Source organism: Solanum lycopersicum, chromosome 2, assembly GCF_036512215.1.
Source record: "Solanum lycopersicum chromosome 2, SLM_r2.1".
In the NCBI taxonomy this organism is placed as follows: domain Eukaryota; kingdom Viridiplantae; phylum Streptophyta; class Magnoliopsida; order Solanales; family Solanaceae; genus Solanum; species Solanum lycopersicum.
The window spans coordinates 16,535,348-16,553,171 of record NC_090801.1 but is presented as its reverse complement, the minus strand read 5'-3'; the positions used below and the strand labels follow the sequence as shown (position 1 = coordinate 16,553,171).

Genomic DNA, 17,824 nt, shown 5'->3' with positions numbered 1-17,824 from the left:
AACTTTAGAAGCCAATGGATAATAATGTTTCTCAAAAAAAAATTAACTCAGCAGATAATGAACTCGGCCCCTACCCTTTCTCAAATAAAACGTGGTTCATTTACGAAATTTAAACCATTGATGTGCACCTACCACACATCTCATGATGTACTACGTTTGCTAGGATGTGAAGGCTTCTACTTATGTACAAGCAAAAACACTTATTCACTCTTTCATTTACTAGGTTATTTCACTTTTCACTTGGGTAAATTCTTTCTTTGCTGTTGGTGTGTATGCTTACTTGAGTAAAGAGTTAAAGGGCTTGAGGATCCTACCACATGTTTTTGACTTATCATTATATTTCTTGACTGATTCTCTGACTTACTGGAAGCTTCAAACTTGGTGTAGAGTGCCAATTCAGAGTGCATGAAGTTTCTACTTGTAAGTGACAGAAGAACCTTGGTACTTTTTTGATAAGAGGCCATAAGTGCTTGGAGGTGACTTTGAAAAGAAACATCTCCAAGATCAAATGATCTATTACCTATAGCCTTTAGATTCGTTTATTTCGACTAGTCTACCTCTGCCTTTTGTGCTTCAGTTATTTACATGACAACTTGTGGTGAACTCTTAAAGCAATTTCCGCTGTTCTTTTTATTTGAGAAAGTTTTCTGTTGACACACTGGTCATAATGACCATCAAATCGTGGAACATAATGTTGGATGAAGCTTGCAGACGCGATGAGAAAGAGCATAAGCTTATCAAAGCATAGTTGCTGCAATAAACATGTTAAAGTGTTCTCAAAGTAATTTGTAATGGTTCTGTTCTGGGTTTGGATTCTCAATTTTCTTGGTGAGTGTTGAATGGTCAAATTTTTTCACATGTTTTCATAGTCGACAACATGCATTAGTTCTCATCTGTTTTATATGTCTGTGCTCTCTCTCTTATTTTAGTCTGTTAGTCGCTTCGAGTTCCACTTCTCAGCTTAGCCCATTGAGACACCAACTCTACGACAAGCTATGCTGCTCGGACTCTTAAAAAATGTTGACAGGTGCATGTAAGATACTTCAAAAATTATGCACTTTTAAAGAATTCGACACGGGTGCTGCAACATTTTTGGAGAGTCTGAGCAACATAGACGACAAACATACTCCTTAGGCTCTTGAGCTCTTCTCCTTGCATTAGGTCCACTATTTAGCCTTCACTTTCTGCTGAATATACTCTTCAGCCCATTGTGTCACTTCGTTCTTCTATTACAAATACCCTTTGAAATCTCACAAAGTGAGGTCTAGGAGTGTAAATTGTACGTCCATGTCCCTTATCTCATGGAGGTAGAGAGGTTGTTTCCAGAAGTCCCTTGCCTAAAATGAAATAAGGAAAAAAGAAAATAAAGGAATTTCAATTTATGTGTAAACACTAGAACTGGTTAACAAATATAAATGTCCCACATTAGTTGTTAAAATGTATTTTTTGGAATGGTCCTCAGTTGTTCCACTCATTGCCAGAGTTTAGATTGGAGGAGAGGATTCTTTTTATATACCAAATGGATTAAGTGTTAATATGAATGATCAAAGAATTGAATATCACATTAGTTAAAGCGGAGGATTAAATAATTGAATATCACAAGAGACAGAGAATAGATGAACTCCGGATGTAAATATTCATCAAAATCTAGACTTAACATTGGCTAAATATATTACTAAAAAATGATAAATGGGCTCATGATCAGTTATGTACATGCTACTTTCTGAAATAAATTGATATTTCTCTCCTGCATACTATGATTCAGTTCTTAAAAGATCTTACAGGAAAATTATAATCCTGTATTAGAAGTCAACTTTTTACATTTCTCAATAACTTCCAACCTTCTCCATGTTAGCAATTTAAAAATAATTACTTCCAACCTTCTCTATGGTGAGAGGAGAAAAAGAAATGGAATGGAAGTGTTATGTCTTATGTTTTATCCTAAATTTTTCTCAAGGTATTTATGATTTGCTTGACTTATGATAACTAGTGGCAAACTCCTACTATTTCTTGATATTTGGTGGTCTTTTATTGGGTTTCACTTAATGTTACTCATGATATTCAACATAGAAGTACGACTGGAAATGGCTTATATACTAAAATACAGGACTATTTAGTGATATTTATGATTGATTAATGTATTCACTCGTAGAAATTTTTATCTAGGTCGGTGGATTGTCTTGCTTGGAAAATTAGCATTTGGGGTGTTATAGTAAAATATTATCGACTGAATTGGAACTTGCAGGGTTTAATGTATAATTATAGTTGTAAATTTGGGTTATCTGCTTCATGGATGTGTTTTGTTGGAGGAGAACTTTTCATGGAACTTATTTCAATATTTTGTGTATGATAACTTGAATTAGCCTTCCCTGTAGCAATCCTCTATTTTTTTACCTGCTGCATAAAACTTGACTTGTATACATGTTCAGTTAGTCTAGATGTCATGTGGAGTTTCACTAAGCCATTGCAAGTTCTGTAATGCAGCCTTTGAAGGTGAACTGGAAAAAGATATCTTCAAAGCTGGTGGTATTCGAGACAGTAATTTTGGAAATTTATATAAAATTGGCTAGGGAGAAGTAGTCGAATATATAAAGGAGTAAGCTAGAGATTTAGAATAACTTGTGCATGCCATTTATTTTGTTTTGCCTCTAAAAGGTATGTCTTTTCTTGCCATCATGCTGATTTTATTTCAAAAAAACATATTAGGTTCATTCTTTGGCGACAATGATATCTATAAAAATGGAGATTCGTGCAGATGCATGGGAGGATGATCCAAATGGGGTCACTCTTGCTAATTTCGTAAACTCGAGTCTTCCAGAAAATATCGGAGTTTTCAGTAAACTACCCTAAAAAAAGTTAGTTACTGTCTCGTATTTCTTAATAAGCCTATATCTGTTACTCTAGTTATTGTCCAATTGATAACCACAGATAGAAGCACATTTACCTAGAGACTTTTGTTCATTCTGTTCATAGTTGAGAATTGAATTTTCATTATCATTAATTTTGGAGGAAAAACTTGTAACTTTTCTTGTAAGAATCTTGTAAATGCGCAGATTTTAAGGTTAGAAGTTAAAACAAAAACATATTTCCTTCCTTCCTGCGGGTTATAGCAAGTAAATTTGTTGGGCTGACCTGAAACAAGCATATCTCGTAAAGTAAGAAAATACTCCCTAATGTACTTCATTAGTTGGAAGGCTACGACATAGCATCAAAAGCAGTTTAGTGCAGACTGTTATGTCCGTCATGTTTTCTTATCCTTTCTGCTGATCAGTTGTTCATTACAGCATTGATTTGATTCTTTCCATAAGGGAACCATCTCAGTATAGTAAATAGTAACACTTCTCATCTCCCTGCCTAGCATTTCACAGTTTAAGTTTTAATTATATAATCAGAGAGGCATTTACTATATATATATATATGTGTGTGTGTGTATATATATATATATATATATATATATATATATATATATATATATATATATATATATATATATATATATATATATATATATATATATATATATATATATATATATAAAAGCCTCCCAAACATCCCTAGCAGTGGGAAGAACAAGTATGATTTACCTATGTCAAATTTCATGGAGTTTAGTAGCAAAGTGTTAGCATCGAGATATTTATTCTTCGGTCGTTCATTTTGTGGTCTTGTTCAAACTTTCTATTTCTCCATTTAGGTGCCTATGTTTTCCTTAACCGTAAATAACCAAATAGACAAATTGTGCTTGTAAGAAGTAAATTGAAAAGATAAATGAGAAGAATTATCACCTTGGTTCATTGTTGTCTCGGTTGAGACTTTTACACAAAACTCTCGACTTCTATCGGTGCCGCTGGATGATGTATCCCAGTAAATGTTGCTCAGTGCAACAAGAATAGATCATCCATATGTAAAAAATAGAAGTAACAAATAAATAATCGATACGTGAAAAGAACAATAAATCATTGACCTCGACAAAGTAGTGGTGAGAGTTGGTCTTTGAAATGCTTACTACCACACTTAGACATAAGATAATCTTTAATTGGTAATAGACAAATAGAATGATATAACTCATCGATATGTAATAAATCATTTAATATGGTGGGATTTAGCACAAATCAACTCTGTCAAATGGAGATGTGCATATTAATCCAATGCATGTCATGTAAAGTGGCAACTCATGGACAACACCAAATAAATCAATTTCCCTCAAAACCTATGTACACCTGGATGGGCTTGGGGTTGGTCAGCCCAATGGTTCATGGGGGAGAACTGGGTTGTCCATATGTCGTACTCCACTTGCAGTGCATACTATTTCAACGTGCTATCATTCTCATCAGAGATGATCTCAACATGCACCTTTTCATGATTAATAACTCATATCTAGTAGAGATAGTTTCCATGTGCTTGTCTGATATCAATTTCTATATCACGATTATACACACCAGATAGAAACATGGTAGGTAAATTTCCATAGAGAGAGTTTTAAAGTAGTCATGTCATCTTATATGCAATTAGCTCAAGATATAGCCCATCTGGTATCAATATTATTGGATTGTCATTTAGCATGAAGTTCCTCTTACATATCAATTATTGAAGTAATTAAATCAATTAAGCACTTAAGATATGTCAAGTCACCTGATGTTTCCATAACCTCTCAGGACCTTGCTTATACGACACACCCTTACACATGATATACTACATTAATTGTTTAATTAAGGAAAACTATCCCCTATTGAAGGTCAAGTCTGAACTTACCTTGAAGCAAGTGCCACAATGTCAACGAATGGACATTCTTTTCTATAATGCTTTTTATAGCTTCCAATCTATTAGAAAATACGATCTTATCGATTATATGATTATACCCTAGACCACCCCACCTTATTTGTTGGAGGGAGGATACAATTGTTATAGATATAGTCCCGTATTGACATGATAAGAATTCGGTCAACAGAAATCTAATTTCGAGCCACTAAGGTCAAAACCATAAAGATCTTCTAGAATTGGATCCCTCATAAGCCTATCGATCTCAAATCTCAATTTTCATTCAATCCCAATCATTAATTGATACCCAAATTGGATTAAATCGGTAATTAGGATTAAGGAATCATAGGAAAAATACTAGAATCAAGGTACGATACTTACCCTCTTATCAATAAGAGTTGATTGTTTCAAAAATCGCCAAAATCCGAGATATAGAGCTCCAAAAATGTAATTTGAATAGTAAGTTTGAATTGGGTATTCGTAAGTCTACCCAAATTCCTTCTCTATGAACGTCATGCCCCTCTCTCGATCCTGGGTCCTTGATTCCTTGCACTTCAGGGCTGTGATCTCCCCTTACACGACCACAATGACCCCTGGCCCCTTAACGATTACGTCTACCAGCCCACAAAACCACGAGTCATGAGCCTAGCCTCCTACACAACCACGACACTGTCCACACAACTGTGAAGAACAACAATTTATGGCACCAACAATAAAAAAATCGGTCTCTCTTTTGTTATTTTGCTGTCCTAAACACATCCGAATCCATCGGGATGAAAACCAAATATGCAAATCACTTCAAAAAAACCCTATTAACCTGATCCAGTGTCATTAGGCATATATTTGACCGTGGTTAGTTGTTATTTTCTTAATTCTCTAGTTTACTACCTAAGTGTTTGAATTACTCCCTAGACCCCTAAGACCATCCAACCAAGTCCTAAATCATTTTCTGAACCTACAGGTGCTTTCAAGTTTCGATTCTAAACTCGTTTACTCCAAATTTTGATTTTGCTTAAACCTTTTGTTTTTTTCCATAACTTCTAGTATTTAGTATTATTTTCTAAAATACAACCAGGTCCCTGAGGATCCATGTCATCCATTCTCGCAAGTTATAATTCACATTTTGAAGCTTTGGGATGTGTCATTTAAGGGAAAAGCGTTCTAATACTCAAAATGATCAGACTGGTTCTTACGAAATTCTGGTCCCTTGATACTGGTGAGAAAAGGAGTTTATTTTTGTATTATTTTTGAGTCGTTTCAGTTATTAGTAGGTAGTACAGAGCTTCCTTCATTACATTGTTCTATGATAATTGTCAATTTGTGCGATTTGCCTGTCTATCTGCTGTCTTTGATTATTCTTAATTTAGTTTGAAAATGATGTATCAGTTATGGTTTTTTTTTGTGTTAGTTAGTGATTAGTAGGGTTCCTTCATTACATTGTTGCATGATATTGTTCCATTTGATCATTTGCTAGTCTGTCTTCTGTATGATATGTCTTTATTCAGTTTGAAATGATATTGTTTTCTGATCCTGTATTGTTAATTCATTTTAAACGAGGTTCAGGAGGTTTGATGCCAGAAGAGAGTGTAATGCACACAAGTATTCTTATCTCATTCCTGCTGAGATGATCGGGATAAAGAATGATTCAACTTCTTCTAAAATCGAGTACCATATAGCCAATCTTAATGATATACTGAATTCTTTCGAGGAATTTTCAAGTCTATTAGATTGACCTTCTTTTAATGGTTGTGTATCATATTCTCTAAATTTTCTTTTATATTCCTCAATTTATAAGTGATTTGTATTGTGATGTGAAATTAGATCTTAGACCTAACACCCCCCCCCCCAAAAGTATCCCAAAGGGAGGAGGATTGTCCAAGCCTTATAAGGTGTCCACCCATCTTATTAACCATTGATGTGAGACTTTTGTAATTTTTAACACCCACCTCACGCCAAGTTCTTAGCATTTGGTGCTTGGGCATTTTTTATTTTGGGGTTTCAAACATCGGGTGAGATGGTCCCTGCTCTAATACCATATTAAGATCTTAGGCCTAACTCACACCCCAAAAGCTTATCTCAAAGGGAGGAGGAGGATTGCCCAAGTTTTATAAAGAGTCCACCCATCTCATCAACCACCGACGTGAGACTTTTGTCATTTAACAGTGATATGACTTAAGTTTCAAAATTTCATTTTTTCTATGCTGTGTATCTTCAAGATCTCTTCTGTCTGGTGTCACGACCGGGGAGCACCCCCTAGGAGTAACACGGCGTACTTGACCTCTCGGAGGTCTTATACAAGCCCATAATTATCATTCATCGCATCAACATAGTAAATTTAGAGAAATGTTTAGAACTTTTCATAGCACCTCATATGCTAGAAACTTTACTTCATATACATATAAAACATAAGTCATAATACATATATAGACTCTAAGTCTCTTTGCCATCTTAGACTTAATAACTTTGGAGTACATTAGGGACAAGACCCATAAGACATAATACAAACTATAGAATATATAAAGACTTTACACTAGAGACATAAATAGGAGATCCTTGAACTAAAGGATTCCTTTTATTGAGCTTGAGATCATCTATCAAGCTCTTCATTATTCAAGACATCCGTTAAGCATCCATAACCTACACTTTGTGTAAAAACTAGATAAGAATGGAATTAGCACAAGAATGTACCAAGTATGACAACCATGCAAAAACATGCATTTAAAAGGGACATTTTCTTTAAAATCATACTTCATGCCACTTTGAGTAAATCATCATAAAACCTTTATCAATAACATATATATATATATATATATATATATATATATATATATATATATATATATATATCATTTTCATACTTCATAGAAACACAATCAAAGGCTAAACGTCATAGAAAAACGAATACCATCGTAGAAGTATAATATCACATAGACATAGTTAAGTCAGGACATTCATCATATAGTCAAAAAGATCAACATCATGCATAAAGACTCACATCATGAATAAGGAACACATACACAACGACATGCACAATGACATGCATTAGAACACCTTCCTAGAACTTCCTAAGGAGCTACTTGTGCAATGTCTAGATGGGTTCAATACTTCCCCCTATCCTAAGTAACCTCTCTTAAGTCATTCTATTTAGGTACCTAGTCATTTAATTTCCATTTTCACTTAAGCATCCATGGCTGAATGGTTTAAGCGCCCAACTCATAATTGGCTCTGTATCAATGGAATCTCATCATCCATACATAACTTACTTTAGGGAATCTATAGCCTTAACTGATATAGACCATGTGACGCTAAACATGGAATTCGGTGTCATGAAACCCTACACTATCCATGGACCCCTCTAGACTAGATCTTCATACATGTGTGTGTTTTTTTATATATGTGAGAAAACCTTTCAAATAACACATTAATTCACACAAGTTCATACAGACATATTCATACATATAGAAATCAAAACTTGAACTATCCTATCAAGGTACACATGTGCAATGCATAGGCAAAGTCACCCTTGCCCATACTAGTACACCAATCAAGTCATCCTAGTAAGAAATACATAACATACTTCACATACATATACTTTACATGCATAATAGTAGACATTAATGAATATGAGAACAACCTTTCATTTAGACACCATGACCTATACTACTTGTAATATGCATGTGATTGAGAGTGTGTGTACATTGGTCAACATGATCACATAATGGGTATCAATTAATCCTTGAGGCATCCACCCTCTTAGACCAAATTATACTTCCAAGAACATACCACACAACACATAATAGCATTGGAGGCAAGACAATATAAACATTATAACCAAGGCTCCTAACTTTAGCTATTTACACTTTCATTTAAGGGGTACATGGGTAGGGGCTATTAACCATTTTAACACATCAATCGCAGAAACTATTCAATACCCTAACATAAATATATACATTCTCATACAATAGCCACACAACCTAGATCACAACTAGATAGCAAGATAGGCACAATTACATCATAAGGTGATCATCTAAATCTCTAAATCATATATTCATCAATTTTCCTTCAAGACCATGGTCAACACATATATAATGACAATAAAGTAAACACCACCACCATAAGTGGTTTATACCATACAATACCATACAAGGCTTCATCAACATTACTCTAAAGAAATAGAGAAGTAGAAGAATAGAGAGAATAAGCATTCTTACCAATTTCTCACCCTTTGATCATCATTGATCAATACTCCTTATTCATCAATAATTCACATATATGGAAGTAGCTAAATTTACTTAAAACACATAAGAAACTATGTACAAGTCGCTACAAGATTATACTACAACATAATACAACACATCAACATACTAGGAAAGCAGAATAACATAGATCATTAGCTAATTTCCCTTGCATTGATTTAGATCACAGTTCATACATATTATGAGTATAAGTCAGTATCTAAACCTACATTTAAACACATTGAAATCATAATTACATACCCTCAAGATTAAGGTTACAACATAGGCATTTAGGCTTATCGATTTTCTAGAGTATAGAAGACTTTACCATTACTATGAACTCTCTAATGCTTTGATCATAATTCATATTGTATCGACAATACACTCATTAGGTAGTAGATAATTCGGTAGGAAATCAAGAAGAAACCAAGCTTGATATAACCACAACTCAAGATCCATCACACACTTAGCTTTTTGACTTCATAGCCTAAAGAAATCGAGATCAATTCATGCAAGACTTTATTAATTTGATCATTAAGGATTTATACCTCGAAAATTCATTCATTATATCACCCTAAAACAATATCTACAACAGTTTATCCATAATAAAAACTCTACACAACCGATCTCACAATCGACTTCAAGGCAACATGTAGAAACATAGGCTATTCATGTTCAAATCTTCATACATTTATCATCATGGACTGATCATTATCAATAAAACATAAATTCATGTAAATAGCAGCATATACAATCACTTCAACGTATAGAATAATAATTCAATCGATAACAAATCAAGATCATAAGCCATGCAAGGCTTAATCGTTTTGGTGATAGAGCATGGGTTCATCATGCAATTGGATTGAAAGACATTTCCAAAATCAGTAGATAATAATCAATACATTCACATTATGCCTTTGAAATCAGTTTAGGAAAGAACCCCTGGAAGATTGAAGAAGAAAGTGTTTGATCATATTTTCCTCTTTTGAAATTTTTGAGAATGACTCTCTAGATGAAAAGATAACTAGAGAAGAAGATCACCATACCTTTGTCTAGATGAAACCTCTAAAAAATTATGATTCATCCATGGAAAACCCAGCTTTTAATCTGTTCTTGAGCTTCACCAATAATGGTGGTTTCTAGAGGGAGTATTTTTTGGAGGGAAATGTTTCAATCTTCTGAGAGGATTCTAGAATGGGGTGATCACGTTTTTGATGACTTATTTACACCAAAAAATATCTAAATAAACCTATTATAGTCAGTTTTGGACGTTAGGTGAATTTCCCATTCACCCCTTTAATGAAACAGACGCAGGCTGTAAGTTGCAGGCCACCCGCGGTGAAGGTAGTGGCGGGGCGTCGTGGCCTTGACGGGCCGTGCCTGGCCTCCATCATTGGGTACTTAGCCAAATATTGGATTTATACCTGCCCAAGTCAAGTCCCCTTGAGGATACCTGCTCAAAGGTCCATGGGTGGACCAACGATCTGTCGTTGGGTCCTTCAATGGACATTGCCCAAGCAATGTCTTAGGCAGCTTTGGGTCCTTCTTTTGGGGCTCTTTAGAAGTCGTACCCGGATGTTTACAATATTATTATAAATATTTACAAGTTATAGACATTCCACATAAATTTCTGCCCAAACAAACACCTATAAGACGTCCAAACAGCCTGGCCCCAACATGACATACGATGAACGTCTTAGGGGCTATCTTTCGAACGCCTTGGACGTTCTTGGGCGTTTGACCTTCAAACTTCACGAAACTTCATATAAAAACATTAAAAATCATTTTAAACCATGCTAAGACTTATTATTATAATTTCATTCAGATTTAGGCATGCATAGACACATGAGACACATAAGCAACTAGTCGTCGAACGTCTTGGTCGTCCCTTGACGTTCGACTTTCAAATTACTTCCAACTTTGCACACTGCCTATAAACCATATAATAATACATTTTAGAACATTATAACATCATGAAACACCCATTAAGACATAGAACCACATATTAGGCATCTAGGTGACTTAGTCGTCGAACGTCTTAGTCGTCCCTTAACGTTTGACTTCCAATATCTATAATATTTTAGATACTTCCTATATTATATATTTTAAGGATATTTAGGACATTAGAACTTTAAGAAAAATATGTTAGGATCTAAACTCCTTTATCTCATTTTCGGGGTCTTACATGTGATTTGTGAGATATTGCCTAGAAGAGGATTTTTTACGTTGTGCACCCAAAGAGTAGCGGCTGCGGGTTAACCTTGTCATAGAATAAAAGAATTATTCTTTATATTAGTCTAAAAGGACTGACATTAGGTTTCACTTGGATAGTTCACGAAACTTTAGAAAATGTTACTTGCCAATTCAATGGATGAGTGATTTCATTTTATGATATCTAGTCGTTTTCCATTGATAAAAGACAATGATTCTGCTCTCTTGACTTGTTGTTTGTGATTTGTGTTGCAGGGGGAACATCCTTTCCACAATTACACAATACGATCCAAGTACAGGAAACAATCTCCTGCCAGAAACTTGTTAAAAAATGATAGTCTCTTAAAAAAAGGGAGGCCCTCTAGTGAGAAAGAAATATCTGGGTCTGAGGAGTGTGATGGAGAACAAATTGGTAAAGAGCAGGGGTTCTAACGATTGTTGAGGCTGAAAATCAAAATACAGAAGGCAACTGTAATGAGAAAGTTAGTCATTCAAAGGATCTCAATTCTGCTATACCAATTCAAGCAAGATGGCTCCATGAATCCGATGTAAGAGATAAACTTAACTCTGCTCATTTCCGAAGAATTTTTCACCGTCATTGTGAAAAATTGGAGAATTTGCTCGACATTAATTATGTAGAAGTTTCCATTTGTGGAGAGTCATTCACGTTACATCAAGTAATTCTGTTTGATTATCATTTTGCCCTGTTCATTCTTTCTAAAACGTTTTAAAAGGGAACACTCTGCAACTTGCTAAAAATATTTATATCGCCTGGATACTTGTCCATTGAACAAAGGTGCCGCTTGGTAAGCAAGGACCTGTCTATCCGAAGGAAGAAATGTATTGTAGTTGCATTACCAAGATTCTCATTTGCGTTGATGTACACATTTCAATTGGGGTGGCTATTAATGTCCTTCTTATGGATCCTGCAAAATACATTGGTATCTTCTTTTATTTGATACACCAAAATTTGTTAGAACTTTATTTTGCTTGTTGTATACGTAACTATATGGGATACTCGTCGTTGAGTCCATCCATGAGCCAAAAAGATGGCTAGTGATTTTTCAATAAGGCAGCTTAATGACCAAGCAGAATGAACTGTTGTTTACTTTCTTGAGTTTTATTACATGCAGTTGTTTCTGTTTTTTTAATTCATTTTTATGTGCTTTGTTGTGATCTGTGTTTGTGTTGACAAGATATGTTGTATGCGTCTAATCTTATATTTTTGCTCTTTTTGAGATACGTGAAATGGTAGGGACAACAATTGCGATAAAACACAATCTTCTACCACATGATATTTTGAGAATGTCATTATGTAAGAAAGTTTACTTCATATACATATAAAATATAAGTCATAATACATATATAGACTCTGGTTCTCTTTTCCATCATAGACTCAATAACTTTGGATTACATTAGGGACACGACCCTTAAGACATAATACCAACTATACAATATTTAAAGACTTTACACTAGAGACATTAGTAGGAGATCCTTGAACTTAAGGATTCCTTTCATTGAGCTTGGGAATCATCTATCAAGCTCTTCACCATTCAAGACATCCTTTAAGAATCCATAACCTACACTTTGTGTAAAAATTAGAGAAGAATGGGATTAGCATAAGAATGTACTAAGTATGACAACCATGCATTTAAAAGGGACATTTTCTTTGAAATCATACTTTATGCCATTTTGAGTAAATCATCATAAAACCTTTATCAATAATATATATATATATATATATATATATATATATATATATATATATATATATATATATACCATTTTCATACTTCATAGAAACACAATCAAAGGCCAAACATCATAGAAAAACACATACCATCATAGAAGTATAATATCACATAGACATAGTTAAGTCAAGACCTTCATCATATAGTCAACAAGATCAACATCATGCATAAAGACTCATATCATGCACATCTTCATAACAACTATACAAATACTACAATGTCATGCATAAGGAACACATACATAGTGACATGCACTAGAACACCTTCCTAGAACTTCCTAAGGAGCTACTTGTGCAATGTCTAGATGGGGTCATTACTTACACCTATCCTAAGTAACCTCCCTTAAGTCATTCTATTTACGGTCCTAGTCATTTAACTTCCATTGTCCATTTTACTTTAGGGAAACTATAGCCTTAACCGACACATACTATGTGATGCTAATCATGGAATCCGGTGTCATGAAACCCCACACCAAAAAAAGGTGGTCTACCGGCGAAAGTAAAACCTACATGACATAGCTTTCTAGGTGGATCCACTAGCTAGTATCCTATGGTGGCAACATAGTTTATGAATCTTGGGGAATTAATGGAAACATCAACTCTACACCCTATGTTGGGTCATTAGGCTATCCACCCAATGGGATTTATAGTAAACCTACCATCCCACATTGGAAAGGGACAAACACTCATATACAAGGTCACTCGTGCTAAACTAAGTTCCCTTTATTGAAAAAGCCTTCATTAACATTTAATTATAAAAAAAACATAGGCTTAGGAGAGTCATCCCTTCATATAATTAGCTCATAGGTTATAGATGAAAGTTCATCAACCTAAATCATGTAAGAATATCCTTTCACATGGACATAACATATGTATTAGCACTATCTAGTTTAGGGTACACATGAATACACCATCCAAGGCCCCTCTCTTGACTAGATCTTCATACATGTGTGTGTGTATTCATATATGTGAGCAAACCTTTCACATAACACATTAAGTCAAACAAGTTCATACATACATATTCATACATATAGAAACCAAAACTAGAACTATCCTAACAAGATACACATGTGCAATGCATAGGCAAAGTCCACTACCCTTTCCCATACTAGTACACCTATAAAGTCATCCTAGTAAGGAATACATAACATACTTCACATACATTTACTTTAAATGCATATTAGTAGACATTAATGAATATGAGAACAACTTTTCATTTAGACACCATGACCTATACTACTTGTAATATGCATGTGAATAAGAGTGTGTGTACATTGGTCAACATGATCAAATAATGGATATCAATTACTCCTTGAGGCATCCATCCTCTTATACCACATTATACTTCCAAGAACATACCACACAACACATAATAGCATAGGAGGCAAGACAATATAAACATTATAACTGAGGCTCCTAACTTTAGCTATTTACACTTTCATATAAGAGGTACATGGGTAAGGGATATTAACCATTTTAACACATCAATGGAAGCACCTATAAAATACCCTAACATAAATATACGCATGCTCATATAATAGCCACACAACCTAGATCACAACTAGATAGCAAGATAGGCACAATTACATCATAAGGTGATCATCTAAATCTCTAAATCATATATTCATCAATTTGCCTTCAAGTCCATGGTCAATACATATATAATGACAATAAATTAAACACCACCACCATAAGTGGGCCATACCCCACAATATCATACAAGGCTTCATCAACATTACTATAAAGAAATAGAGAAGTAGAAGAGTAGAGAGAATAAGCATTCTTACCAATTTCTCACACTTTGATCATCATTGATCAATACTACTTATTCATCAATAATTCACATCTATAGAAGTATATAAATTTACTTTAAACACATAAGAAACCATGTACAAGTTGCTACAAGATTATACTATAACATAATACAACACATAAACATAGTAGGAAAGTAGAATAACATAGATCATTAGCTAATTTACCTTGCATTGATTTAGATCATATTTCATACATATTATGAGTCTAAGGCAGTATCTAAACCTACATTTAACCCTACTGAAATCATAATTACATACCCTCAAGATTAAGGTTACAACATAGGTATTTAGGCTTATCGATTTGCTAGTGTTTAAAAGACTTTACCATTACTATGAACTCTCTAATGCTTTGATAATAATTCATATTTTATAAACAAAACAGTCATTAGGCAGTAGCTAATTCGGTAGGAAATTAAGAATAAACCATGCTTGATATAACAACAACTCAAGATCCATCAGACACTTAGCTTTTTGACTTCATAGCCTTGAAATCTAGATCAATTCATGCAAGACTTTCTTCAAGGCAACATGTAGAAACATAGTATATTCATGTTCAAATAATCATACAATTATCATAATCAATTCAACATAAATTCATGTAAATAACAGCATATACAATCACTTCAACGTATATAATCCTAATTCAATCGATAACAAATCAAGATCATAAGGCCCATGCAAGGCTAAATCATTTTGGTGATAGAGCATGGGTTCATCATTCAATTGGATTGAAAATCATTTCCAAATAAGTAGATAATGATCAATACATTCATATTATTCCTTTGAAATTAGTTTAGGAAAGAATCCATGGAAGATTGAAGAAGAAAGTACTTGATCATATTTTTCTCTTTTGAAATCGTTAAGAATGGCTCTCTAGATGAAAAGATAACTAGAGATGAAGATAACTATACCTTTGTCTAGTTGAAACCTCTAAAAATTGATTATTCATCCATGGAAAACGAGTTTGAATCTGTTCTTGAGCTTCACCAACAATGGTGGTTTCTAGAGGGAGTATTTTTGGAGGGAAAGGTTTCAATCTTGTGAGAGGATTCTAGAATGGGGTGATCACGTTTTTGATGACTTATATACACCCAAAAATATCTAAACAAACCTATTGTATTCAGGTTAGGACGTGGGGTGAATTTCTCATTCACCCCTTTAATGAAACAGACGCAGGCTACCAGTTGCAGGCCACCCTTGATGAAAGTAGTGACGGGGCGCCGTGGCCTTGAGGGGCCGTGCCTGGCCTCCATCGTTGGTTACTTAGACAAATATTGGATTTATACCTGCCCAAGTCAAGTCCCCTAGAGTATACCTTCTCGAAGGTCCATGGGTGGACCAACGATTCGTCGTTGGGTCCTTCAATGGACACTGCCCAAGTAATGTCTTAGGCAGCTTTGGGTCCTTCTTTTGGGGCTCTTTAGAAGTCGTACCCGGATGTTTATAATATTATTATAAATATCAACAAGTTATAGACCTTCCACATATATTTCTTCCCAAACAAACACCTATAAGACGTCCAAACAGCCCTGGCCCCAACATGACATACGATGAACGTCTTAGTGGCTATCCTTCGAATGCCTTGGACGTTCTTGGGCGTTTGACCTTCAAACTTCAGGAAACTTTATATAAAACCAGTAAACATCATTTTAAACCATTTTAAGACTTATTAAAATCATTTCATGAAGATTTAGTCATGCATAGACACATGAGACACATAAGCGACTAGTCGTCGAACGTCTTAGTCATCCCTTGACGTTCGACTTCCAAATCACTTCCAACTTTGCACACTGACTCTAGACCATATAATAAGACATTTTAGAACATTATAAAATAATGAAACACCCATAAACACAAAGAACCACATATTAGACATCTAGGTGACTTAGTCGTCGAACGTCTTAGTCGTCCCTTAATGTTCGACTTCCGGTACCTTTAATATTTTAGATACTTCCTATATACTATATTTTAAGAATATTTATAAAATAATAAATTTAAGAAAAATATGTTAGGATAATGACACTTAAGGCTCTTTAATCACAACAAGGACTTCAATGCATATAAGAGAAGTTCATAACATTTAAAATATCAAATAATTTTAGCACTCAATGCACAAAAGCAAGAGAAACTATTACTTACTCACTCTTTAATGCATCAAACACAAAGGTCCTTTTCATGTTCAAAGGAGAACATCCTTCCCCTAATCATAACATGATCATTAAATATCAATTCATTACAAAAAAATCTTGAAAAGCTACTCATAGGCAGATTGTAACTCATACTAAAATATACTTAAGTACTCATACTTCAATGCACATAAACTTGAGTTAAATAACAATGATCTTCATTAGTTAGACATAGTACCATGAAGGTCCTACTCAACCATACGATGCTTAATATTGTTCATGGAGGAATGTATTGCTCCTCAACACACTTACATGTATCATGAGTTCACACCTTAGCTAAGTACAATGTCAATTTCTTTTTAAAAAAATGAGAAATCTCAACTTTCAAACAAAGACATGCTTATATTTTTCTTCCTAGTGAAGTCTAAGTGTCAAGTCACACCAAGTACATCACAACAAAATAGGAAGCCATTCCACAAATTTATTTTCTTAACATAATACTCACCATTATAATAAGCCTCATTTTGGAACAATAACACATATTATAGGCACACATGGACACTTAGCTAAACATGCTTTCACTTTTTCAAGAATTAGCCTACAATTATGTATTCCAAATCAAAAAAGTCACATAGTTTTCAAGAGACTCAACATAATTCATTTTAAAGAGACTCAAATTTTCATATTAAGACTAAACATTTTACCTCACAAGTGACTATTACCATGCTTCTTATCTCATCTCATAAAGTCAAATTCACAATTAGCATATAAAAATGCAAGTCAATATGAGAAAACATCGACTTTATAAAAAAATTCCCTTCATGCTCTTTGGAAAAATTCACCATGTCTCCAAGATAATGTCGATCAATTCATACCAATCATATAAAGGTCATGAAATTCACACTTTATGCAATACTATATTCATTAACAAGC

At 34.2% G+C, this 17,824-nt stretch overlaps 1 protein-coding gene across 1 annotated transcript; it reads left to right on the top strand.

Annotated features, from left to right (window-relative positions):
• The first annotated feature begins 2,309 nt into the window (after positions 1–2,309).
• LOC109119442 (putative tRNA pseudouridine synthase) lies at positions 2,310–12,545 on the top strand. Its single transcript, XM_069293161.1, is given in 7 exon segments — positions 2,310–2,565; positions 2,568–2,596; positions 2,707–2,855; positions 6,319–6,461; positions 11,455–11,613; positions 11,664–11,878; positions 12,441–12,545. Coding segments are annotated over 7 exon segments (927 nt in total). The 5' UTR covers positions 2,310–2,438.
• Positions 12,546–17,824: the final 5,279 nt, after the last annotated feature.